At 36.0% G+C, this 27,336-nt stretch overlaps 4 protein-coding genes across 8 annotated transcripts; 1 reads left to right on the forward strand and 3 right to left on the reverse strand.

The window, feature by feature from the left end:
* The first annotated feature begins 455 nt into the window (after positions 1-455).
* LOC114524687 lies at positions 456-2,331 on the forward strand. Its single transcript, XM_028545844.1, has 3 exons — positions 456-511; positions 1,222-1,346; positions 1,810-2,331. Exons 2-3 carry the CDS (start codon positions 1,234-1,236, stop codon positions 2,225-2,227), a joined length of 531 nt encoding a protein of 176 aa, XP_028401645.1. The 5' UTR covers positions 456-511; positions 1,222-1,233; the 3' UTR covers positions 2,228-2,331.
* On the reverse strand, positions 2,331-4,029 carry LOC114524686 (leukocyte elastase inhibitor A-like). The gene has a single exon (XM_028545843.1). The coding sequence runs from the start codon at positions 3,930-3,932 to the stop codon at positions 2,799-2,801; it is 1,134 nt and encodes a 377-aa protein (XP_028401644.1). The 5' UTR covers positions 3,933-4,029; the 3' UTR covers positions 2,331-2,798.
* Positions 4,030-4,866: 837 nt separating this feature from the next.
* On the reverse strand, positions 4,867-19,764 carry LOC114524685 (rho guanine nucleotide exchange factor 7-like). Of its 5 annotated transcripts, XM_028545839.1 has the most exons (26): positions 19,568-19,763; positions 18,552-18,656; positions 17,367-17,434; positions 17,216-17,254; positions 16,829-16,913; positions 16,669-16,751; positions 16,020-16,070; positions 15,669-15,712; positions 15,197-15,292; positions 14,817-14,871; positions 14,378-14,445; positions 14,187-14,265; positions 14,023-14,082; positions 13,628-13,687; positions 13,409-13,489; positions 13,194-13,256; positions 12,837-12,923; positions 12,564-12,642; positions 12,226-12,452; positions 11,679-11,870; positions 11,491-11,551; positions 10,292-10,336; positions 9,721-9,810; positions 6,576-6,675; positions 6,109-6,163; positions 4,867-5,505 (listed from the first exon to the last, which is right to left on the reverse strand). In XM_028545839.1, the coding sequence occupies exons 3-26, from the start codon at positions 17,430-17,432 to the stop codon at positions 5,365-5,367; spliced, it is 2,007 nt and encodes a 668-aa protein (XP_028401640.1). In that variant the 5' UTR covers positions 17,433-17,434; positions 18,552-18,656; positions 19,568-19,763; the 3' UTR covers positions 4,867-5,364. The 5 variants fall into 5 exon arrangements, with proteins under 5 accessions (XP_028401640.1, XP_028401642.1, XP_028401638.1 ...); XM_028545841.1 differs by lacking the exon at positions 18,552-18,656 and having other exon boundaries at positions 6,153-6,163; XM_028545837.1 differs by lacking the exon at positions 18,552-18,656.
* Positions 19,765-19,997: 233 nt separating this feature from the next.
* LOC114524684 (arf-GAP domain and FG repeat-containing protein 1-like) lies at positions 19,998-27,320 on the reverse strand. The gene is made up of 7 exons (XM_028545836.1): positions 27,110-27,320; positions 26,868-26,961; positions 25,647-25,889; positions 23,342-23,486; positions 22,542-23,027; positions 21,225-22,168; positions 19,998-20,708 (listed from the first exon to the last, which is right to left on the reverse strand). The coding sequence occupies exons 1-7, from the start codon at positions 27,280-27,282 to the stop codon at positions 20,646-20,648; spliced, it is 2,148 nt and encodes a 715-aa protein (XP_028401637.1). The 5' UTR covers positions 27,283-27,320; the 3' UTR covers positions 19,998-20,645.
* Between the last annotated feature and the right edge of the window lie 16 nt (positions 27,321-27,336).

The raw sequence follows: 27,336 nt of genomic DNA on the forward strand, positions 1-27,336 counted from the left end.
TATCTCCCAAATGAAAACATTTCAGTGAACATACACTACATCTGCAGTCAAACACAAATCAACAGAGACAAAGTAATCAGACGAACTATCTAAGCAATTGTACGTAAGTTCGTTCAGAAGGACACTTCGTCAACTGCGGTAAAAGTCGGATTATTGTAACCTCAAGACTTTGTGTTGTGTTATGTTGACTTTGTTTCCACATACTATTACTGTACTCCAAACAATTATATTACTGTGAGGCCCGTTTCAAACTTCAAACTTTTTGTCCCGAACCTAATGTTAATGAGCTTAAGTCTTTGTTTCAGTTTATTTGCATTCGACTCAACACATGAAAAATGTTCGACGTCTGAAAAGACCTTGTAATTACCGATGGTACATTTACCCATCATGCTTAATCTAAAAATTACAAATTCAGTATAAAATGCATGATTTGGCGTCGAAGACTCGAAGCGTATATTTTGTGTCGGTTCGTCAAGATCACATTTTTCTGGTGTCATTGCTGAACCATCAGGTAAGTGAATTAGGCGAGGTGTGGACTTCGCCTACTTTGAAGCACTGATATAAGCATGAATGCACGATCCTCAGAAGCAAGCATAAACAAGCATAAAGAAGCATATATTCAGGTTGTCTTTGGCAATGGAGGCAATCAATAATGAGCATTTATTATCTGCATGATATCCATTGATCCAACATTTTTGTTTTTATGTTTAAAACGCCGTATGACGATTATGATGATCATTATTAAATGCCATGCAAAAGGCCTTCCCAGTTAACATGACTGGATGAGTGGTTGTGGCCTTAACTCTCTTTTATGTTGTTGGCACATGATACCATTCACTCATCAGCAGTTTGCGCACGCACTGCTACGTTTCAGCAGACTGCTCACGACCAATGTCCATGCAAGGAGTCACTGCATGAGAGTGACTCCATAGAGTTGGAAGTCTATATCAGAGGCTGTTTCCTGCTTACCTGAGAGCAAACAAACAGTGAAATGATTGGAGAGGAGGGGGTGGTAAATCGACTTTCGGAAACCAGGCCAGCTAGTACACGCTCACAGTTTACACCAAATTTACACAAAAATTAATCGAAAGAATTTGTGCTTGCTTAATTAACATAACCAATTTTGATTTTTCACAGAACAAAATCTAAAATCGACAAAGTTGTTCGGTCACCTTCAGAAATCAGAATCACTTTAGAATTTTCCCTTTCATTTTTTTGTAGGACATTTCGACAATGTCAATGTCATCATGGACAATAGTCGGCATCGCCATGTTATGTTTTGCTGGTGCAACCATCTTCATCACATTTTGTATTATCGCTATAGCTTTTCGAGAATATATAAACGGGTAAGCACAGAAATTTCGACACAGGAGAAAAGCGAACACTAAGAAGTCTATAACCGAAAACACTTTCAACTTTTTAAAAAGAATTGCTGGCAGAAAAATCTCTGCAGCAGAGAATATATAACGGAAATGCGGAGATGAAGATGGGGCTCATGCCCGGGGACCTAGATTCTATTTTTTCAACCTATTATTCTGTACTATAAACTGAGCGCTAATCAAATTGTTCTGCTTCTGTGTTGTACAGGACTGTCCTTGAATTCATCCGGTTCAGGTGTCTACAGAGTAAAAATGGATACAAATTTGACCGTTTCTAGAGGTTTACAAATGAACACCGGATGAGTTCGAACACGGTTCCAAATTCTTTGGGGAAAAAAAAAAATATATATATATAGACAAAAAGATAACTTTTTATTGCTGCATCAAACGATTCCTTCCAGCCATTCTACTTACAATGTTTTTCTCTTAGTTCTGGCTCCCCATTCAAGTTGGCGTACAACAAACAAAAACCATCCGTCCGAAACGAGAACGAAGTAAAATCGTTATCGGCAAACCGAGCATGTAGTTTAAAGTCGCTGCATGCTTACAAGCCAGATTTAGCGGTGGAGGCCGAAAGAGATTCACGTCGTATTCTTGACAGATCGTCCGCTTTCGAATACTGGTGGGATGACAACAAATTTAAAACAACATCAAAACCGAGCGGACGCTTTTATACGATTCCTATCTTCTATCATGGCAACAGAAGCGATATGGGAAAGGCAGGTGGGAATTTTACCGAGCCAATGAAAACGTCAAATATTGACGGTGTTACCAAAAACTATGCATCATCCTGGGCTGGTAATAGCCTGGATCGAGATGGATACACCAAGGGGGATCTAAAATTGTAGACGTCATAACACTGTATGATTGTCAATAATTGTATCTTATAATACCAAAAATAACACAAATATAGTTTAGTCAGTTTAATTTTGTTAAATTAAATTTTGTTCGAACGACGATGTTTGTTGATTTGACTCTGAAAATGGTCGAGGTTGTTGGTATCTCAAATTTCAATTACCATCTCATGTAATAATTCCAACATGGTAATTTGACCTAATTTTTTCAACATGATTTAATACAATAAAATTCAAAGTCAATTAAAATACATGATAATGATTGGCCAATACTGACATTGTTAATTTTTAACTAACTTACACAGAGCCTGTTGTATGAGACTTAGCTGCATTGGTAATATCCTAATTTTGTACTAGCTGCAATGAATGGTGAGGGACAAAAACATTAAAATTTTTTCACAGTTGCAATATAAAGTCTTCACTCCACTGTCCTCTTTTGACCAATCTGCTTCTTTTTGCATGATTACAGATATTTTGTAGACAATCAGAGTGAAACAATCATAAGAGTTACTTCTTATTGTTTTAAAAAGGCAGAATATGGCATATACAAAAGTTTCAGAGATTTTTAATACTCTGGACTAACAATCTTCCCTGCAAACAATATTCCACCAGATTGACTGTGCTGGATGAAGAAGACAAATGGATGGTCGGCCAAAAAATGTGGAGGTGGAATGCTTATACAAGTTGGAGCCATGATCATTGCTGTGGCTGCTGCTGCCTCAGTACCTTGTTCATTGACCTCAACAAATGCTTGATGGATTGCATCAGTTACAAATAGGTCTTTACTTCCTGTCATCCCAGACAGGTTGGCATCTTGGCTTGAGAATAAACTAACCACACCCAACTCACCTAAGACCTTTTTTAGTTGAAACTTGCAATCAGTGGTGAATTTCGGCAAACTTACCTGAAGTTTTCTTTTGGTTAACATTGCGTTACATCTCTTAAGTTGAGTGACATTCAATTTTTTTTCAAGATTTGGTAGCCCGTCAACTTCATCTGGTAATAATACCATCATGGCAAGATCTATTTCTTTGTACATAAGCTTGAGAACTTGACATGCCAAATCATCATTCCTTGCATACATAAACTGGGCAGTCTTGTTCATGAGTGTTATCTTGCATGTGTTTAATTGATTAATCTTGAATTCCCAATCCATTGAATGCTCCTTTGAGAATTCCACTTCCCATGAACCTTTGAAATACACAGCATTAACCAGCAGCAACTTTGTGTGTGGCCCAACAGCCCCAGAAGCTAAAATATTCCTCATTTTATCATTTGTTTTCTTTTCCACCCATTTGTTGATTTCCTTCCTAGCACTTTCAGTCTCTCGTTCAAAATCTTCTTTGCCCATTTCTATTTGGTACCGAGACTTCAGCAAATCAGTATATTCATTCAAAATGGCGAATCCCTGTTGTGCCCACAAGCCATTGGCAAGACTTACTTCACGACCAGATGACAACAAAACAGACTCTTGCAATTTTTGCATCATATCATCAACAGTGTTGGGTTCATTCCAATCCATTAGTTGTTCAATTTCATTTGCAGTATTACCTTTTGCACCTGCGTAGATCATAGCAAGTGCAATACCAATGCTGGATGGCGAAAAAAATACGTTTTCCTGACTACCCTCCGCCAGTTTGTTATAAAGTTTCAGACAGAGACTATTGACAGAATCACTTGCTTTTTCAAGTAAAGACATCTTATGATTTTTCTTATAATGAACCACTCAACTTTGAAGCTAAAAATTAAAATAAAATGTTGTAAGCACGCGAACAAGCCCAGACGGCCAGACTAGCTATAACCTACGACTGTCGAACGAGCCGAAATTATTGCGAAATAGTTAAGGTGACAAGGTACGTACCATGATTCGTACGTCAAGAGGTTACTACACCTTGACGATGCTGCCTATACTGCTATACACAACCTTGCAAGAGCGATAAACGGTGAATTTGTACTTTTGTATGACACAAACTAGAGAACGCCTGCAAATCATTGAACTTTGTTTTATCTTGTTTTCTCTTTGTTGCATTATTCCTGTGGCTGTGTCAGGGAGGACTTCACTTGACAATTGTGTGGCAATACTCTTGAGACTTGGTCCCTTGAAGCTGGTTTCTTGCATTTCCAAGGATAGCTGTGTGTCCTAGGATTGTTTAAAGGACAAAATAGACGGAGGTCTAACTTCTTTAGACGGTATCAGTATTAACTTTTTACCTTTCCTGCATTCCCTTCATTGCTATAAGGCTAATGTATTTTTGCGACTAGATCCGGCAGAACTGATAACATCTGGGCCAAAATAATACACATTGTCGAGGAATTAACAAAGATATATTGGAAATAATGAAAAATATTAACCTTAAACTTATTTATTAATTGTTAATGATTATTGTTCTATATATTTATTTACCCAAATGCATTCTATGAGAATATATGACAGTTGTCAAAGTTTTCCAATTACTGTCGGTATAAACCAGTTCACTGGTATAAACTGTTTATTTTTACAATCTCCAGTTGTGCAATGAGTTTGTTTTCAATACACCCTTTCAAGTTTCAATAATTACATCATTAGGCATGGGAGCCTCGCTCTCATCCTGAACTTGTCGAAAGAGTACATTGAAACGCTTTTTTTCAACTTCTGCCGTTCAATTTGCAAGTGGAGAATTTACTGTACTCATGAAAGAAATCAAAAGTAGCCATATAAATATATAATTTCCTAGAAAAAGTGCTGTATTCTTTCAAGGGAAGTGATCTGTCGGACCAGGCAATTTGACAAATGTACACGGTAAACGTATTTGATTGAATTTACCGAATTACTGTGTACAATTTTAGGTCGTCCCTAAAAGGCAAAATAATATGTGCATATTGAATCTCTGTTGAAAATTTAGAATGATAAAATGTTCAGCCAATCTCGAGGGAAAAATTAGTTTTTCAATTTTCATCCTCGTGTTAGGTGAAAGCATGAACGGTAAAAATACAGAGTGAACTCGAATAATATCTTAGTAAAATCGAGTGTCACTATGCATATGTTTTACTAGTTTTATGTAATTTGATATCATATGACATTGCAAGGAAACTTAATTGCATGAGAAATTAAATTCTACAAAGTATAAAAATAAATTGCTCTTTCATTCCAATCACTGCGATAAAAGCACGCCGTCTTCACTATTAATTGACGGTAAAGGTTTTTGTAAATAGTTTGAATTATGCGACGCTTTTTCTGTCTTCTTTTGCCCAACTCGTGGGTTTGGCACCGGCTCCTTCCCCTCCGTGGGTTCCTGTAATCACGAAAGCCAAATCAGTTTCCCTTTCAGCTCATACAAAATAATCCCGGATGGATGTAATTTAATACTCTAATCTGGTTGGTATTATTTTCCGCTGAACAAAAATAGTGTATATAATTGTACTATACTAATTCATTTCACTCACGATCGAATACAGTAAGATAGAAATAGTACTATTTAATACCGCTCCACTTTATATTACAAGAGCTTACCTCTTCTGACGTGGTATATTTTTCATCAGAGGATCAATGAAATGGATGGAAGTTGTAAAGAATACAAAATAAACCAGCTTTTGGCTTGGGGTGGCGTGCAGTGAATTACTCACGCCACACATTAATGTGCATGTGACTTTTAGTTTGATAATGAAAATTGACTAAAATACGTATTTATACAACAAAAGATTTCGTCCACAAGTTAAACAAGTCATATGATATTCAGAGAATGAATGCAGCTCCGGTTTTGTATATGTTTGTTGTTTTCGTAATCGTGGTGATCAGAATTTATAAAGGATCGGAATTTAAAAAGGTGTATACGAGGTTAAGAGGTGCGAAGTGCAGGTGCAATATACGCAAGTGACGTGAATGATATGTCACTTACTGTTCGCAGATCTTCCTCTTGACTTCGCAGACAACTGAACTCACCTATTAATAAGCTGGAAAAAAGAAAGGAGGAGAAATCAGTAAAACATTCGATAAAATTGCACAATCACGACGTACAAAGAAGAATATTGCGCGTGAGTTTATACTCTGGACGTGCACAACGAACATGCAAAGAAAAAATATAAAAAGTATACATTGATATAATTAAATTACATTATAATTAGCACTAAATTTACACTATAAGTTCCAGGGAACTCTTATATAGAATACAGACGAAAATTTAATATGGCGAGCTCGTGTCCCCCTCCCCACACTCGTGTCCCCGGGGTATCTACGTATATGTGTTTTTCGCTGAGCACCATCGACAGTTCAACTGTATTAATAGTTTATAGTCTATCATGAACAATATATCAAAGTGTTAGAGAGTACTAAATTCATGCTCATGCAAACTAAGAACTGACTCACCTCCTTTTCTTTTTCTTCTGTTTTGCATGTTCTCGGTCCGGTTTCAGAGTGGAAGCCGTGGAATTTCTGTGCGGTGGAACGGTTGGAGGAATTGGGCTACCTGGAATAACAGTGTTAGTAAACGTTAAGTACATAAAGTGAGGCAACATTGCATATAACTTCCATATTCAATAAAGGGCGCATGCGGTTTGATATGCAAATATATTTCTTTATAAACCACGGAAAATACGAAATGATAGTAAAGCTAACGCTAAAATTTTTTTCTAGCCTTGTGTGCAAGAGGAGGTTCTTGTTTGGTCGGGTTAGTTGCGACAACACCTTTCACCTCAAAATTCATTTTAAATTTTCGAAACAAACGCTGAAACATGGAAAATTGGTGCATTATATTTTTAAACATAACGTAAATATAAAGACAAACTATGGCCGAGAGCACGTGTAACTTAAAATAGCCGCTTGCGGTACACCTTATTAGTTAGCTAGATTTCTCTGTCAGGAGGAAAATAATTTTTACTAACTGCAACAGCGCGTCAAACTTTTTCAACAGGCTTTATATATACTATGATTTGTTTTGAAACTATAATTTTGTTGTTAAAACATTGATGGTTTCTGGTTTGCCATTATTTCTATTTTCATTTCTATAGTTTCCATGCAGGCCTTTACGCTTAATGTCGAGTGACCTCATGTTCTCAGAAAACGCATGTGAACTTTCAACGTTGTTTAATAGAAATCGTATAAAAATATACTTAATACAAATATATGCTGTTAAAATACATGAAAATAATTACTATGAACACTACAGATATATCTATACTAAAAGGTTAAAATATATAAAACAAATACATCTTCGATTATACAAAATGCACTGTGAAAATAAATATATCAAAATTTATCAATTATAATTATTACAACTTTATCTGTTGTACAAAAATCCTACAACTGATATATTCTATCTCAGGAAAGCTTATATTTTCTTTTACACGCGCGTCTGATTTCTTTGTTTTGAAGATCTACGTATATCCTACAAGTTATAGGACGGACGACATTCACAATGACCACTGTATAGTCACAATGACCATTATTGTAGTCTATATTATGATCCACTTTGATATCGTATACAACACGTTGCGCCGGCGAAAATCCTCAATGGTGCTTGTAATTTATTGAAAGTGGAATTACTGGAGCCAGTCTCCTCATTCGTGAACACGTCGTCTTCCTCTGATGTAATGGAACGTCGAGCCGGGATTGGTCGAGCTAACACATGGCAGAAAATGAAGGTATAACAAGCTTTAACAAACACCTCATGGTCGACAAAAGAAAGTGCAGAAATTTAACAAAAAACATGCATGGTGCAGCGGTTGTTTGGATTCTGAATGCGTATGTATTGAATGCATGGTATACGTATGAGTTGACAAGAAAATTTCGCATTGTTTAACCAGTCATCATTCAACTATTCAATAACGGCAGACTAACCCTAAAGAGTGCAATGAAATAAATGTAGTGATGATGGAAACAAGTCGCAACTGTTTCATTTACAGCATAATTCGGTCGATTAACTCATAAATAACTCATCATTAAGTTAAGTCATATATTGGCAAATTCTCGGCAAATTCGACTTTCTTTCCATCCTAGCGTTTCCTACCCTCCAGGTGTCATGTGTATACGGAGAGATCTCCCTACACCCCTGCATGACTGTAAACCTATATAGGAGTGCAGAAAATTCCGTTGCAGGAATAAAACTTTTTTCTTTACCTCTCCTGACAAATATTGGTTCATAGCCTCATACAACGACCGAAGTGTCGAAATACTTGGTGGCGAATGGGCCGGAGTTGCAAAACGAGTTCAAGCTTTCTCCGGTAGGATTTCAAGTTTTGAAAACCTTCCTCAAAATGACGTTACGACACTGAGTCAAGTGGCAACCAGCATAAAGAAATATTTGGGTTTTTGGTACATGCATGTGATCAATTATAGATTGTTTAACTTTGAACCTTCCTCACAAACCTCATTCAAAACAAACCTTCCTCCGGGTGGCACCCGCGTGCCCGCAGCTTTTTTGCAACTCTTTTGGTGCACCACTGCATGCATACATACATGTGACATAAAATTAACAAAATTCAAAATTTTCTAATTCAACTTGTTATACCTTCTGCCGCCATACGCTACCAGACTACTGCAAAAATATTACTATATACATCCATTCCATTCCACTCTCTTGGTTAGCGTTATAAAATATACGTTACATCTTAGTGTGATGATTTAAATGTTATATATAGAAGAGTATACATATAAAAAGCACAATATTAAAAAAACTCGGCAAAAACCAGTCAATTTTCCATCCGACTTTAAAGACTTTTTAAGTGAGACATTTTGAGCAACTTAATAAATAAATACTACATAGCTAACTATAAAATTGTTTACCTAAGGCCCGTTCACACGATCCCACTTTGTGAAAAATATTTTCCTGAAGTATCAAAAACGATCGCAGGTCTGGGGAAAGAGACCGAGGGGAAATATTTTTCTATGCGGACCGACCAAAACGGTAAATGATGTATTTTTTTTTACAAAAAGCGGTATTATCATTGTGTAGTCAGACTCGGCAATGGCGACAAAATATAAACAATCAAAATCTCATTTGTTTAATTCACTAAAATTCACTAAAATTCAATTTATCGTGATAATCATTTGGCCCATATGTTTGAAAAGTCGAAAGTTTGAGAATAAATCTTTAGAAAAACAAAACAAAACAAATACGCTTTCGCTCGAGCATATAAAATATAGGATTCCAGACCGTGGTCAGATATCGTAAAATTCTGCCCGCCGCTACAGCCAATCAGATTGCAGGAAAGGCTATATATAGGATTCCGCCCGCTGCTGATTTGTAAAAAAATAAGGCCATATCTCTTAAATTTGACGTACGGAATGTAGTTGGATGTGACAAAATTGGATCGTTTGAAAAGACCATACAGAAACAATAGAATAAACATTTCCATGCATGGAGCAGACGTTAAAATCATTCGCTGATTCGTGGGAACATATATAACGATATTCAATGACATTTGCAATATATTAATGTGCAAACTAGCGTTGTGTTGAATGGAAGGTGCAGTGACAGCATGCATGCAGTATAGAATAAAATAATAATACTTACAATTCACTGTCAATCTTTCTTTAGCACTCTTGCAGTAACTTTCTATTACACCAAGTATCAACATATCCTCTTCCAGGACACGACCAGATGCTGTTTAAAGAGAATTATTACGTACGTAGTTACTCACAGTATTGCAAGAAGAAAACGTCTTGCTCTCAAATCTATTCGTATTTATATGTATATAGAGTATTAGGTATATCGAACACCCGAAAAAACTGACACTTTTTAGATCCCGGAAAATAAAAGGCTACTGGACAGATATAGGGGGGACAAGCTTATCAATCGAGTGGATTAGGTTTATCCAAGAGAGGCCTATTTATTCTGTTCTATTTGAACAGGAATACCTACTAATGAAGAGAGAAAGCCTATTTGAGAACTAGCCTATTACTTACTAAAGAGTGAAGGCTGGTTTGAGAGGAAAGGTTACGACAGTGATCACAGTGTTTTTACAACCCTGTCATGCATGCGATGGTTTAGATTTGGCAAGATTCAAATCCAAATAATCCTATTTTTTACCCTATATATATACATAGATACAGTAAAGATAAAAAATTACAGTATAAAGTCTTACACGAGGAAGCATTTTGACGATACTCGTCTTCACTTTTTGAGCGACCTAAAAAGACATATATATATAGGGCTGTTTTATAATGAATGTTCTGTAATGCAGGCTATATAGCTAGCGAAAAACTATAAGTATAATTTTCTTTTTTTAAATTAATTCTTGTAAAGTTTATTGGATTAATGAGGTGTAGAGATAATCATGAAAATAATTAGCACATTTATATAGGCATAAAAACTGTCGGTTAGTTTGACACACGAGTGTAATTTGTTATATTTATTCAAGATTATTTTGTTTCACTCATTAAATTTCAACATGTATTTTATATACTTTGAAAAAAAAATGAAACACATTTAGAAATTTAAATTTACTTTACTTTAAAGCTGCCAACTACCGTATAGTCTTCATATACTAATTCTATATATCAGTATATATCAATGACATAACAACGACAAAGTGTTATCTTAGGATGAATTGTACATAGTTTTTATCTGGTTTATGAAGAAAAACGGTTTGGATAGTTATTTACTGGTCGTCATTTGACGAAGCTCGTTTTTATTTCTGCATGTTGTAGAGACAAACCTGTCCATTTTAAACTTATGTTAAATTTTGATTGATTGTTTATTAGTCCCAAAGACAAACGTTTTTCAATCCAACTAGCTGTGGTTACAGGCCATGATGCACTACTGCCTTGATATCTGTCAATACCTGCTGAGAAAGTTATGTCACATACGTTTTAAGATGTTAATTCGAACTAGGTGTACTCAAATTCTAAAACATTTTTGGGGTTACATTCATGCAGTTATTGTTAACAATATAAGATTTTACGTATTATGTTTATAGTTGTTCCTATACAGTATACGCTAGGTTCATTCGATACAGAAGTCCACCTGTATCATTGATACAAACTTTATTAGTATATACTGTAATTGACATTTGAAGTGCGACGATTGGATATTAAATTTATCAAATGTTTTGTTATATAGGAATATCAATATGAATAGCGCGCATACAGAATGTAACTTCTACAAAAGCCAAAAAAATTTGATATCGTTTTGAACCTTTCATATACGAGGCAACTATACAGGTATGAATGTTTTAGTGTTTATAACGTGAAGTTAACGCCCCATCCATAATTCTTAAATTTGTTAGAAGCCTACTTTACAGTTCAATTCCAAAGCTAGAACATCATGCTGTTTATAACTCACCTTTCTTGCCACGATTTGGGTGAAGCAGGGTCTTCATCGATTTTGGAGAACTAGCAGAATCCTGTCGAATATAAAAAAATACGCAGTGAGTAGATAAGCCTTTTTTCTTCGACTTTCCCCCGCGTTGGGGGTTTTCCTCGGTGGAAACCAGGTTTTACAGTGATAAATGAATGCGAAAAAGAACCTACTTCTTTCATAATAAGAGCAAAGGCCGGTCTTAAGGGTGGAGTGGGACGGAGGTGAGTTGAATCCCATTTCCGTTCCTTTTGAAGATACTGCGACGGTATATCACGACAATTCGCGTCAGTCAGCGCCGCTACTGATCGTGGCAAGGACGTGCCATGACCTGCGCTAGTTTCTGTTCGTGGTAACGTGTGGGACTGTATAAAATAACATAAATAGTCAGATCACTGATGGTAACATTACTCAGTAATTAGTTCATTGTTTTCTTTTGCCCAATGGATTGCCCATGGCTTTGTTTATAAAACCAAAGACTATCGGAGTAGATGCGACAAATGAATTTCACAAGTCGAACTTAGCTGAATTTGAGCTCAAATGAATTCGAAGAATTCAATGAAGTCCAGCTCAGCTGAATTCAATTTCCCAATTTGCAGTAGGCGTACGGCACGAGTTCTATAGAAGCGAAGTCTCGATGGTTGAATTTAACATCTATATAGTTCAATATCACAATACAGCTATAGTATAGGGCAAACGAGATCAGTCCTCTTAACGTACCTGCACTATTTTCAAAGGCACATGTTCACTTTTCATTAAAACGTCAGCTGGTTTGATATTTTCTTTCTGGGCTGCAGAAAGTGGTTCTTTGCCTTGATGTCGTTCTGGAGAACCATTACTCTGAGGACTACCAACTAAAGGACTATGTGGTCCGCTTGCTAAAGATTCCAACCATGCCGATTTCTCTTTTTCGCTGTTTGCCGACACAACCAGCGTTTGGTCGTTTGCTGAGTATCAGGTAATAAAGAAAAAAACAGCTTTTATATCACACTGCTAAAATTATTTAATCAAGGGAACAAAACAACAAAAGATACACTTTGAAGCAAATTTAATTTTACCTTCAATTTCTAAAGCATTTAATATTCCTTCAGTATCTTCTAAACTCCTCACTTTAATATCAGAGACTTTATAACTAGTCTGGAAATGTTACAGTGCATGTCAATTCAACATAACGGTACCAAAATTATAATTAGTCAATCAATTATGGGGCGAGTCAATCAATGAGGAAATTAGTCAATCAATGAGGAAATTAGTCAATCAATGAGGAGATACATGCACCACAGGATGAAGAAGAATGCAAGTTGAAATATATAAACACATTGCCTATATACCTCAAAACAATATCCGCTTATGTCTTCGCTGACAGAAAGCAAGACCAACACGTCAGGAAACAATAGAAATTGTCTTTCTTTCACCTCCTGCAAAATAGAGCAGATTTGTCCTTGAACATCGTCTTAAATTATATCAACATTATATGATAATTATATCTCTTCACAAGTAAAACGACAATACACTGCTCTACTGTATCGCTTCGTAGGTTAATTGTGACGGAAGTGTTCCGTAATTGCAGAGCCGTAGGTTCAATTCCTGAAGGAAGGAAAACCTTCACATGCTTCACATGCAATTCGACTGAAAACAAAAACATTATTATGAGCCATTTCACGGTGCCAACACAGTGAAGAACATACCTCGTTTTCACCATGAATAAGCAATGAAGACATATACACAAGCTCTCCCAGTTTTTGCATTTCCTAATAATTGCACACAAATTAATTGAATGCATTCTTTATATACTTTTTATATATTCACGAGTCAATACGGGAATCTAAAGTAAGTATACTGAAAGTATATACTGCAAAGATAAACAGCATGGTCATAACTATATATAGGTATAAAGATAAACCTCTTTTTCCCATCCTTCAATTGTACCGGTCAGTATTTCATGTTCTGTTTCTTTTCTGCGTCTCATTTCACGACAACTCGTCTAAAATAAAGAAAATACAAATTCTTGACTTTCCTAATAGTAAACGGATGATAGTATTTCATCTAGAGCAATTTTAGATCGCTTTCAGCCGCAAAAAGCTAGACTGTATAACGCAGTAGCCACCTGACTACGGCTTACCCCAATATTTTGAAATACGGCGATCGCTTTTTTCGTATCGAATTCGTCAACATGGCCATCCTGAAATGATGGATGCGGGGAAGGTCAAATTATGGTTATTATTATTTAAAAAATTGTCATTCTAGTCCTCTGTGCATATATTAGGACAATAAGAGGCCAATTTTCAAATCAACTAAGTGGCTATAAGGTTTCGTGTTTCACATGCAGTAATACGACTTGTGTAAAGTTCAAGGTTAATTTATGAACGTTGTGGTAAAAAGCTGACCACGCTGAATCGAGTCCAAATAACAAATTATACATTATGAGAACGTATAAAGATTAGTATATGTTTGCACCAATATTATATCTCATAATTGTCGATGGGTGCGAGTCAGTGTGCAATGTCCCTAACTTACCTCCAAATGCCGTTCAAGTTCCTTTAAAAGTGTTGGGTATTTATCAAGCCGTCTAAACAACTAATACAGATGTGTGATATTAATATCTATTTAGGCTATATTACTACATTATAGGCTAGTTTTATACCAGTAGTTACGCGTATAGAAGAATATTCCTCACTTACTGTACTTAAACTGGTTGTTAGAGTCAAAACACCTGGAGCGTCAGCTCCTTGTTTCTCCATGAACTCAGACAATTCGTCCCTATCAAAAAAGCGTTTGCCATTTTTGATTAATTAAAAGACAAGGAAATCTATAAATTAGAGTAATTTGAGGTGAAATTACATTTTATATTTGAGTAATTGTATAATTTTACCCGTATTTAGTAAGAACCTCGACAGCTCGGGGGTGATTCGCACAATATTTTATGTAAAAATCCTTCATCTACAAAATGAAGCAATGAATGAATTCGATTTCAAATGTACATGACAGTTGAAGTAAGAGTTACAATGCTGAGAAAAATCCCTTAATCATGCAACCCTATATAAAAAACATAGAAATCAATCAGCCTTTCTCACGATGACGATTTTGTGGGACTTTCAATTTTCTCAAATGGGGTTAAAAAATTATAACAACATGAAAAGCAATTTTTTTAGGATCAACAGACCATTTGAAGAATAAATTCAGCCTTAAATTAAAGACAGCCACCGTTACGAAGTCTTGCGCTTACGGTTTTGAAAAAAAGTACAGCTCAAAAATGGCGGCATATTCGTCATCGTGAGAAAGGCTATATAATTGAATGCTGTTTAACATACTTTAGGTGCAGCGTGTAAAAATACAGCTCCCATTCTTTGTTGTGCTAGCGGTTGTCTATACATAAAACAAACGTTCTTAAATCAACTAATGTAACCGGTAGGGTGTTTGACTCACAACACTGCTAGTTTCTCCCACTGAATTATATTAGACCTAGTATAGGTCAGTGGTTCCTCCCTATTTTTTTTCTATGCATTATGTTGAGTCAGTGGTCAGTGGTTCCTCCCTATTTTTTTTCTATGCATTATGTTGATCAACATTGCTTCAAGAATTTTTGTTTTGTACTAATCCCCAACGTTTTTACACGTTTTCGAAGGAAAGTTGAAGAGACCATTAAGATAGTTCAAACTGTGTCCTAGCATTTTAACAGGTGTGCACATACTCTGAAACTTCCTTCAACTCCTCATACAGCATTTCCTGAAAACCGACGATTCCTTTAAAGTTCCCACATAGAATTTTGCTTTCCTCTGATGGAATTCTATGAAAGAGATAGAGAAGAGGTAATATTATAAGTTTGTAAAAAATATCACAATTCAGCTACCAAAATAAAAATCAGTGGTTTAACTGAAAAGTGCCTTAAGAAAGCAGCCTTTCTTCCTAACAACGTGCATCTCTATACTAGCTGAATGCGGGGTATCTATTTAATCGCTTGGGCGAGGCTGATGTAAATGACAAGATGTAATTGTGTAAGACACAACATGGATGGTGAACTCGCAGCTACCAAACCTGCTATATACTGTTCTATATAAAGAGATCAGTACTGTACATACATGTACACGAAATAACTATAACCAGTACAAAGAGTTTTATTGGTCCTAGTTACAGCAACTTAACATTAATCCGATGGTACTCACGCTGTAGATTCTTGAAGTGGTTTGAGATAATTTCTCAATAACGTCTGAAATGAAAAAGTTGAGAGATACACGCTGAAAGCAGCAATAAAACAAAAGTCGTGATTGCTAAGAAATGTCAAATTCATTTCTGTTGAACGTTCGCCTTTGTCAAAAACATTGTTGTTGCCTATTCTTGATCATAGTTTTGCGATTTGCTTCACTAATAGACGTTGTTATACGTGCGAGAATGATGAGAATAGTCATACAGTAGTAATATAAGACGTTTCGCGCATCAACAGGTGCAATACAAGATTCTGGTTGAAGTCTTACAGTAATTGCATCTAAAGTCTTTATAATATGTATTATACGCACTTGTAGTTCTTCGACATATGCTTTTTCTGTGTCCAGTATATTTTGAAGTACCTAAGAAACAAACCATTAGGATCTAGGAAAACCCGAAAGCGGGGTTCTCTATCCTGATCAGCCCTACCCAGTTTTTGACCAATTTTACATTCCAATGGAATTGTAATGGACCTTTTGCATAATAGACCAACTTACGATCTAGGCAACAAGAAGGAAGTAAACTTCACCGCAGCTAAAAAGAGCATGCCGAAATTAGTATAATCGCCAAGTTTGGCCACAAAATGTCCAGTATTACAGAAAATATAGCCATGCGAAGTAGCCAATTTTGTATACTTTTTTACTACGGCCGGAAGCTTTAAACTAATTTAGTTCCGGTCGTAGTAAAAAAGACTATACTTTCCGTATACTTTACAATATTTTGCAGCCAAACTTGGTAATTTTATTAAATTTAGTATGCACTTTTCGGAAATTTCCTTTTTGTTGCCTAAATCGAAAGTTGGTCTATTATGCAAAAGGTCCATTTAATAAGAAATTCGGACGATTTCGGTTACGTCAACCAATACAATGTTGCTAGATTAATAGAGTATTTCTGTAGAAGGCTTAGACTACAACATCCAGTTTCTATATAAGTGTGTGGTGAGGTCACAATCCAACTTACCAAATTATGGTAGACGCGGACATTTTCTCTATCAGAAGCACTATCAGATGTTGAAACAGCAGATTGACCAGTTGGCTCAGGACCTACAGTTCGGGAAAAAAATTAAATTGTATGGAAAGTTATCTTAGCGCAATTTAGCTTTTAGCTTTTAAGTTCGTACTTGCAGAAATTTCTGCAACGTGATTACTGGGAAACCATCCACTGCGGCCATTCAAGGTTCCTTCCCACCATCCACCCTCGACAACCTACAAGACAGGATAGAAAATACGATTACATGTGAGTATTTCATATAAATTATAACTTCGTTTCATGGAAGTGAAATATATAAAAAACACTGAAAAAATCATGTAGCTATATTTCGATAACGAATAAAGAGAAAAGGATCAATATATTCCACACAAATGATTTTTTTCCTGCCAAATTAAAGTTAAGAGCATGTTGTGCACTGAAATGTTCGTACTCTGCAATTCAATTCAAATTTTTTTTCCAGTTCATCGACCAACTTAGCTATGCTTAGCTACTTAGTTATGCAATGGATACAGGGTACCTTGGTTATTTCAATGATATCCCCTTTTTGGAAGCACAGCTAAACCAAGCAAAAAATGGAAAACCACATTAACCACGTATAAATATAAAGACGTTATTTATTTTTCAGTATGGTATTTTTCCGTTTTTGTAAGATTTTGACTGATGTATACCTCATCTTCATCATTTCCTGTAAAAGGAAATATTGCTTCCACAAGATGGACATTTGCCAGCGACATATCTATAAAGAAACCCAAATATTAATTTTGCAATAAGCAGAGAAAAACATAAGAATTTTCCATTTGACTGGTTCACTTGTAGTAAACATTCTTTTAATAAAAATAATCAGGGACTGGTTTTGAACACAATAGCTTTTTTTATAAAAAATTGTAACAATGCGTGTTTTTTTAGACACGATCTACAGTAGCCATAAAACATTAAAAATATCCGTTTCTCTTCTTCCGCGTCATTTCCTTTTCTGAAATGCATGATTTTACGATCGTTACAAATTCCCCAAAACGGACAACGAATCAACTACAATCATAAAATATAAGTTGAAGCTGCTTTCCTGAGGGTCAAAATACAACAATTTCTGGAAGAATGCCCAATTCCTCTTCCTTGCTATTGAGGTTCAAACAAATATGCTCTCAGACTAGTAAATTTGAAAATTATGGCTGAAGTATGACAAAAAGTCAAAACCTCAATCTGCCATGATAAATGACCACAGCAGGGCACACTATTAGCTATGATATCATGATATTTTCACAGCAAGGGAATACACTTCAATATGTTGAGACTGTGCAGTTCAAGTTTAAAGTGTGTGATCCTTTGACAAGAATGATTTCTGCTAATTTTTGGGTAAATTCTTACTTAATAAATGAACTGAAAATCATGTTTAGACAAATTGTAAATGTCACCAAGTTAACACATTGAAATAACATAGCTCATGGTGTAACTATTACTTTAAAGGTAGGATACAGCCCATAATATAAACAAAATGTTTGTTCACATACTGAACCACTATATCCCTTAAAATAAATTTTCCTGTCGGTATATTTAACATGATTCTATTTTGTTAGATTTCTAAATAAATGTAACATGATGTTTATGTTCATATAAATTCAAAAATTGTTAAATTTTGGCAATTTCTAAACTATGGAGTCCCAGCCCATACATTATGTATATATATATATTTGTATATATATATATATATATATATATTAATATATATATATATCGGTCTTTATCATTAAGGTTGTCCATGTCATACAAAAATATAAATATCAATTACATGACCATTAAACATGGTTCTTTTGTACACGTTTCTCTTTTTCTTTACTAATATCAATATTGTTCACCTAATGATGGCGTTGAAGAGATTTGGCGTTGAAGAGGTTGGTAACACAAACAATTTTTCTTTCCACTTGGGAGTTCGAGTTAGCGAGGGACTACCGTATTTTTAGCTGAAAACCATTTTGATAATGATTATATATGCCTAAATAGACAAAGCACTTCTTGACGTTTCGACCTGAGGGCCTTTGTCAGGAGAGTTAGTATGAAAATAAATAGGGGAGAAAACATGTTTTGTATGGGGGGATATATAATATAATATAAGGTGATAATTAGGTTATTTACAATATTGTGTTTCATTTGAAGGTTTTACTCTATTACAGTCTATTCCACATATGTAACTTATTCCAAAGTTGATTCAGAAGCTTATTGTTAACTTGGGAAGTTCATATACAACCAGCACATGAAATTTGTAAACTGGTTATTGTAAACTTGACACATGATTTACTATATTTTTGGAGGCAATAATAGGTTTGGTTTATCATAGAGTTGAGATATCATGTTTGTATAATATGGGTGTCTGTTTAATCATATATACCAGGAAGAACGGTTTGGACTAATTATGAAGTGTACACTGTACATGAGCCTTGTCTGATCTAAATCTAGTTGTCATATAAATCTCCCATCCCAAATAACCTCAAATTGAAATCTATTTAGCAGAGAAAAGATTGAAACCTCCTTTTCATATACACACAAAAAAGGCAGTAGATGCTTTTGTAGACTCGTTTTTAGACATCAATTTTAATAGACACAGGACAGGAAATCACATTTTTCAAGGTACAGACTGACGTTTTGCTATTCGGAACGATTTGGACGACTGAATTTATTTACGATCTAATATTCGCAATAGAAAAGCAATAAAATACATTAAACCAAATATCTGTGGCATTGCAAATGTTTAAATTACTCCAATGAATCGTAAACATTAATACATTATATATAAATTAGAGTTTTAATAACCAGTTAAAAAATGCACACTAAACGGTGTCAAAATGTTATATAAATCTGTATAATCATCACCTACCTATAGAATCAGTGAAAACCGGTGAAATTTAAGGTCCAATCGTCGTTTAAAACCGAACAAGATGATAACCGTAGCCTACATTCGTATTACAAAATGAAACAGATTGAGTTTACTTTGTCACTCGGTTAGATCAAAATCCTTTCATTTCTTGTTTTGAGATCATTCATCATTCCGAATATGGAATGAGCCGCACTGCGTACAAACAGCGGTGTAAATAAGGGTACTAAGGGTACAATTAGGGTATAAGTAAAAATTCACGTTACAACATCCTTACATCCTTTACGTTCTTTTCACAATCAAACCATACTAAAGGCAACCTTTTTTAATAATTTAACAAGGTAGAATGCAAAAAGAAATGTCTATTCGTATATCACGGCCACTGTTGAATGCACTAAATGAAAGTACCACTACTGGAAACACATAACTTACATCATATAGCATAGTGGTATTTTAAAATTATCAATCAGTTCGGCTCAGAGAGAGAATACAGTTAAACCGTTAACCAGAAACCAAATATACATCAAATATCTTCTCCTTAGATATGAATCTCCTTAGATTTCGAGTCCGGCAACTGTTCACTCACAATAATGTGTTACGCAGTTTTAAGCAGTTTTATGGCAAACTGATAATGAAAACATTCCTTAATTACTGATCAGTTCATACAATTTAAATTCAACAGTTCAGGATCATTTTAGAGACAGACCATTTGACTTTTGACGGGGGATGGCCAATTTTCAATGCGTCCGATATTTTTGCACTTTAAATCTTTTAAGTCTTGCATTATATTTTTTTAAGGATTAAAGTGCGTATCGGATGTTTTAATAAGAGAAACCTAGCCCCTACCGCAGCCCTCATTAAACATCAAATGGCCTGCCCTCATATTCATGCAGCACAGCAACATGCGGCTAAGGAACTTCTACTATTCCTTTCTATACATATGAATACGTAATATTTTTAGACGTGGCTTGCTTGGATGTTTTTTGTTCTAATCCTAAGACTGTTTTTAATTACATCAAGTAAAAACGTTACATTTTTATTTGATAAATCATAGATATTTCTAGGGAGGAGAAGCAACTAGCTACATGAATGGGTTTGTTGACTGTCTTTGCTGTGTTCCAAGTCCGCCACCAAGGCCACCGCCCTATATTTGGAAAGAAACAGTAATCAGACTGTGGATCTAATGCCAAAAATAATGCATTGTATACAGCTGGATGTATTCCATGCAGGTAAATGAAGCGAAGTAAATATGAAAAGAAATCATCTTCTTCTAGTTACGAAGAACACCAACGAAACATTAGTAATATGAGCATTAACTTTAGAATAAATGTATCCTTTCCTGTGCATATACATAATCATAGCTAAAAAACACTGATTGGTTTCAAAACTTATTGAATGTGTTTCTGCCTACGACGGTCAGCATAAGTTACTTCGCAAACAGAAACGCCTAGCAGTTTTGATTCTGCTCGGAGACATTTTACCGATGATTACACCAGATGAGACGATGGATTCCTGGGCTTTAGTTTGCATATGTATGCCGATTTGTATACAATCGTTTTATCCACGCTACGGGGATTTGCCATATACTATACGCCATATATTCTATATTTCATTATGTAAATTTGAAGCGCATAAAACGAATATTAAGATATACCCTTACCATGAATGGATTAGACTGCGGTTGCTGTTGCCAACCGCCACCAAATTGCTGCATCTGCTGTTGCTGCATCTGTTGTTGCTGCTGCCGCTGACCAAATTGGTTCGTTCCCATGCCACCACCAAACGCTGGCTGTTGCGGTTGTTGCATGGCTGCCGCCCCACCGATCTGCCCACCAGGGAACTGCCCAACGCCCATTTGCCTACTTCCAGCTTGTCCACCACCAAACTGATTGCTGCCACCAAATTGAGAGCTGCCGAATTGAGAGCCTTTAAACTGAGAACCAGCGAATTGGGAAGCCCCAAACTGCGAGCCACCTAATGCAGAAGTTCCTAACTGAGGACCACCGAATTGACCGCCTCCTGATTGTCCCGAGACACCTGCAGATACCTGTCCTTGTCCAACATTAAATGCCCCTGGTTGCATGGAACCAGTCCCCCCTTGAGTACCAAACATTCCGGGTTGATTTCCTCCCATTTTACTAAACTGATTAGCTGCCATAACAGTCATTCCAGCGCCAGCAACGTTCATCTGTGAAGACTGTGGAACAGTTCCAAACCCAGCATTCCCACCGGGAAAACCATTTGATTGTGCCATACCTCCAGTTGAACTTTGAAAAGGGTTAGACTGGGTAGGAAGTGACGTGTTTCCTATACTGGCGAATGGATTAGGTCCCGATGACATAGCCGAGGAGCCAGCTGATGAACTTGGCATGCTTGATATACCAAGAGAATTAGAAGTATTACTAGTGTTACTGAATACAGATCCCTGTTGCCCAACACTAGGCGTTGGTGTTTGTACTTTGAAAATAGAGTCTAAGTCACTTAACGCTGCATATCTATCACCGGTTGGTGCCAAACTTGATGATGCTGGAGGGGCGGCGACCGAAGTTGAAACCATTGGTCCGAAATTTCCTACAGTTGACGTTGTCTTGGTTTGTTGCGAAGCTGGAAAGAAACAATATACGGTGATCAATATTTTTTTCATTTAGTATAATTGAATCCAAATAACAGGTCATGAAATTTAACCCTCTCCCAAAAACCCCCTCCATATCTATGGCCCTAAGACCTTTAAAATACCCTTTTACTATGGTCCTGGATGCTCATTCAAACAATATCAAACTATTGAGCAAATTTTTCAATGGCAAGTTAGAGGAAATTAAAATTATTTTTATTAAATCAGTTGAAGAAATTTGCCACTCAAATGATTCTCAAAAAGGGAACAGTAGTTTACTAAGAATGAGATATCAAGGTAATGGGTTATTCCCTTATCATACAGGTAGGCAGGTTAACCTCAATATCGTAAAAGGTTATACTTTACCTGATGGAGAGCTGAAACTTCCAAAGGCATCAAAATTTGAAGAGGCTGGAGGGGCTGCAACTGGTGGATTTCCAAAAGCTCCAAAAGAACCTTGTTTGGGGTCTGGTTGTTGAGTTTGAGTATTGCCAAATGCATTGAAACCTCCTTGCTGTTGAGCCCTGGGTGGTGATGTGCCAAATGGACTGAAGCCAGGCTGTTGTTGCTGCGGCTGTTGTTGCTGTGGTTGTTGTTGTTGTGTTCCAAATGCATTGAAACTTTGGCTTTGGGCTTGTTGTTGTTGAGCCACACCACCACCGGCAAATGCATTGAAACCACCAGCAGACTGCTGTTGTGGGTTACTGGCAAATGCATCAAATCCACCAAATTGTTGCTGTTGCTGTTGAGCTGGCTGCTGTTGTTGAGGTTGTGAACTAGCAAATACATCAAAACCACCACTGGATGCTGGTGCAGCTGGTTGACCTGCAAATGCATTGAAGCCTGCAGGAGCTATAAATGTATTAAGTTGTTGATTAGTATTCTGAGCCTCAGCTTGAACAATTCCAAACCACCCAAGCTATGAAGCTTGAAAACGCATCAGATGTGTGAGCATTTTAACAAAAATCTAATACACCAATATTTCGTGCAATATGCTATTAAATATACTATTACAAATATTATTATAACAGAGGGTGCAAAGTTTTGAAAACAACTTTCTTCATTTTTTGAAAAGATGCCAATAAAAATAATTCTTTGTTGAAATGGAAACATATTCATCAATAATAACATTTCTATCTTGCAGAAAGTATGAATGAAAACAGTACCTGCTGGCTGAGCAAATGGATCACCTCCCAAATCTCCTAATAAATCATTAACTGGTGGTTTAGGTGCTTGTGAAATAGCAGGCTGTGCTACTGGTGGTAATACAGGAACCCCAATATTGGATACGTGTTTAGGAGTTGGTTGAGCCTGAAAAAACAATGATGCTATAGAGTAAAAACATTATACAGTGTGTATCAAAAGAATTCGAATCCAAAATTGGTGTGTATTTACACAGAATATATGCAATAAAATTGGTTGACTTTTACACCATTGTTAAGTTTATTCATCTGTTGAAAAATGAATGTTGGGTCAACAAAAAAGTCAATAAAAATTACATTTTTCCGCCGATGGGAATTGGCCTTTTTTTGAAAATTTGGCAAACAAGGAATCATTACTGAAAACAGAAATGCAAATTTATGGCAAACTTCTTCTTGTGCAGAACAAACACTTTGTTCATTGAATTAAGTTCGCATTATCTTTTGTCTTTAGGTTTCACTTCAAATTCCCATAAGCGGAAAATGTTGAGTAGAGTACAGTAATGTAATTTAAATAAAAGCACTAAACTATTTTGGAAACAGAGGTTTAACTGGGGGTTCATATTCATATACTTTATTATACGGATGGGGGTATTTTACTGAAAACTAAAACACTTGTAGAACTTGTATGCCACTACATCCGGAGTACCTTACACATATTTTCCGTATGTCACATATTTTCCGTATGTCAAAAATTTCCCCAACCATTTTCATTGTTTTTGTTGTGAAAATACAAATGGTGTTTGGTTCATATATAAAACCAAATTAAAATTGGAAATACAAATTAAAACACTTAACAGACATTTTAGATCAGTAAAAATTATTCTACTGTGAAGTTTAGGCTGTATAATTTAAAAGATATTCACTTTTATCATGGTCATTTGTGGCCAGGGCCGGATTAACCTTTCGCGGGGCCCATGGCATTTTTTCAGTGCGGGGCCCCTCAATCCCGTAAAGCATCAAAGCCTTTACTCACCGGCCACAGAATTTTTGGGGCTCGGGTAAAATTCTCGTTAGGGCAGTAAAATCCGCAAAAAAGTAGCAATTTGTGCTAGTGTAGCGAGATAATGCATGACCAGAACATTGGTGTATTAACTTTAAATTTTGGGGGCTATAGCAGTGTTAGGGGGGTTTGGGGGCATCCTCCCCCAAGAAAATTTTGAGTTTTAGAGTGCAGCAAATGCGATTTTCTGCGTTTTGGGGGTGAGATTTCCGCAAAATCGAGTATAATATTGCATTACCTAAACTACATATAAACAACCTAAGACGTTTTCTGAAAGAGGACTATATATTCCAACAACATGCAGTTTAATTTTATTCTTGTAGGTTTTTGGGGACCTTAACAACCCTGGGCTCGGGGCTAATTTCCCCCTTTGACCACCCCTCTGGGTGGCTCTGCCTTTACTTAAAGTTTTAAATTTCTAAATTTCCCATTACCCTAAAATTTTCTTGGGAGAATCTGGTTGCAGGGGTACCTAATTGGGCCTCGACTTTTGATTTCTAAGGTTTCGCGTTATTTATTTCGCTCCGATAGCTTAGTCGACCTAGGAGTCACTTTATTTTATTTTGTGGCCATGAGGCTTTGTGGCCCTTTCTCCGTCTCCCATGCAACGAAAAAAAATTGAACTGAGTAAAGCGTGGGGCCCCCAAAACCGCGGGGCCCGTGGCATATGCCGCTTCTGCCATATGGTTAATCCGGCCCTGTTTGTGGCATCTTACTTGTTGTCTTTTTGTGTATTTTTGTCACTCTGATTTTATATAATAAACAGAATATTACACGGTTCGCTCTGATTTTATATAATAAACAAAATATTATACGGTTCTCTCGAAGATATGAATTTTGAAGATATGAAGTTCTTGTGTCAAAAACAGTACCTCACTCATTCGCTACCCTCACTTGTAAGATATTGGTTTTGCCAATTGAACATAAAATCCATATTTACTTGCAACTATGTAATATCCTATATGTATTTGTTCACCACAATATTTCACCACAATATGCCTAGTGCCCTGATCCTTTTAATGTTATGTAAACACACCCATCTCCCCCCCTCCCCCAATTACAATAGTTTGGCTTCCCTAATATAGAAGCTGTAGCTAAGTGCAATTTGATACCATTAGACATGTTAAAATATTTATGCAACAAAATACATAGGAAATGTATAACATACTTTGTTATATTGCATTTAATGTCAAAGAACGTATATAGCTTGTTGTGTTAATAGCGTTCATAAAATATTCAAATCCACAGGTAATTGTAAATATACTATACCTCTTGCCCCACAACAAGGGTTGGTGAACCCTCACCAAGGAGTTGTTTCAGTGGTTTCCTTTCAGGCAAAGACTGTGAAGCTTCTGTCTTTGGGCTAGCAGGTGGTAATTGGGATGGAGGAATGTACCACGTTTTTCTATCATACTTTTGCATCATAAAATCTTTCACTTTTATCTCATCTCTAGATTCTGGTTCTGGTGGATTAGGAGAATTCCATAAACCTAGCCAAGATCGCCGGCATACCTTAAAAAATCAGGACAAATCTATTCCGATCCCATATTTCACATATCTCAAAATTAAAATATCAAAAATCTTTATATACTAAACAATTTTCAACAATTCCTCTGACAAAACATTGACCAGTCATGATTGATAAAAAATCAGTCATAGCAATGTGGCTGGTTAATGGATGTTAAATGGCTTTTGACAAATATTAACAAAATTTAATAGCTTATATTTAAGTGCAGACAATGGCCAATACAATGAAATCTACAAATAATAATTTTCCCATGAATACAGATAATAACTATGACTTCAGGATTGGCTAATTATGCTTGCTTTACTGTCAATCTAATAATACGCTTAGCTTTGTAAAAACGTTGTGTATATTGGAAATCAGCCTATGTATGTAGTAGATGGCAATATAAATTTAAACTTTCTGAATATAATTTGGGTGAGTTCACGTTATAAGTTATTGGGTAACCTCAGGCAGGTTGATTTTTACTGAATTAAATAGGACTAAGAAATCAAGCATTTACTTAGTTGGGCAAAAATTTTGTTTAGAAATTACAACATAATAAGCCAATTAGAACTAAATAAAAACAATATGGTACTGCCATAACAACTTAGGACTCGTGACAATGATTTAGACATATTGTATATAATATGTAATTGCCTAGTTGGTGTCATTACTGTCATGTTTCCGATTTCAAAATTGTACATCCAAAAGTACCTCTTTTGTAGTTTGAGTAATCAAAACTTGCCTTAGATTTGATATCTAACAAATATCGCAAGAGACTGGTGGTAGTTTTTATGTTTAATTCATGTTCCCATAATCGACGATACATAATTTCTGAATTTCTCTGTCAGATAGTAAGATTGATTTAACCAAACGAATTTTAAGACTTAAACAAATAGTACAGCTAACAAATTATAATTTTACTGTATAGAATGTCGAGAAAATGTTATACACAGATAAATTCCTGGACAATACGTGCCTACCTCATTGCCTGCATTTTGAAGGAACTCGATTTCAGTTGGAGTGAAACTAGTCATCGAAATGGACTTCACTCGATGTTGTGGATTCAATCCGCGTCTTAGAAAAATAACGCAACATTTGAATGCAAGGAAAGACAGTTTTCAACATTAGGAAAATTACTATAATAAGAATGAAGGCAGAATAATGAATATTCGAGCTAAGATTCGACCCGAATGCCGAGTATGAAACAGCTCAATATACTTACAATATTCCACTGCACGACGTACAAACGAAAGACCCTATCGTCATGTTGACATAAGTCGGTCCTCTTTGTCCGCAGTCGAAGCATTTCTTATTGTGGGGCAAAGAACACAGCTCCCGAAGAATTTTCAAATGCTTTTCATCCTGCTTTTTCGTGTTCTTCTTCGTGGAAGCCATCACGACAGCCTTGAAACTCCTTCCCTACTTCCGTTGCATTATGGTCTATTCGCT

The sequence above is a fragment of the Dendronephthya gigantea genome, unplaced genomic scaffold, assembly GCF_004324835.1.
Source record: "Dendronephthya gigantea isolate DGI-Jeju-01 unplaced genomic scaffold, DenGig_1.0 000031F, whole genome shotgun sequence".
Taxonomy (NCBI): Eukaryota; Metazoa; Cnidaria; class Anthozoa; order Malacalcyonacea; family Nephtheidae; genus Dendronephthya; species Dendronephthya gigantea.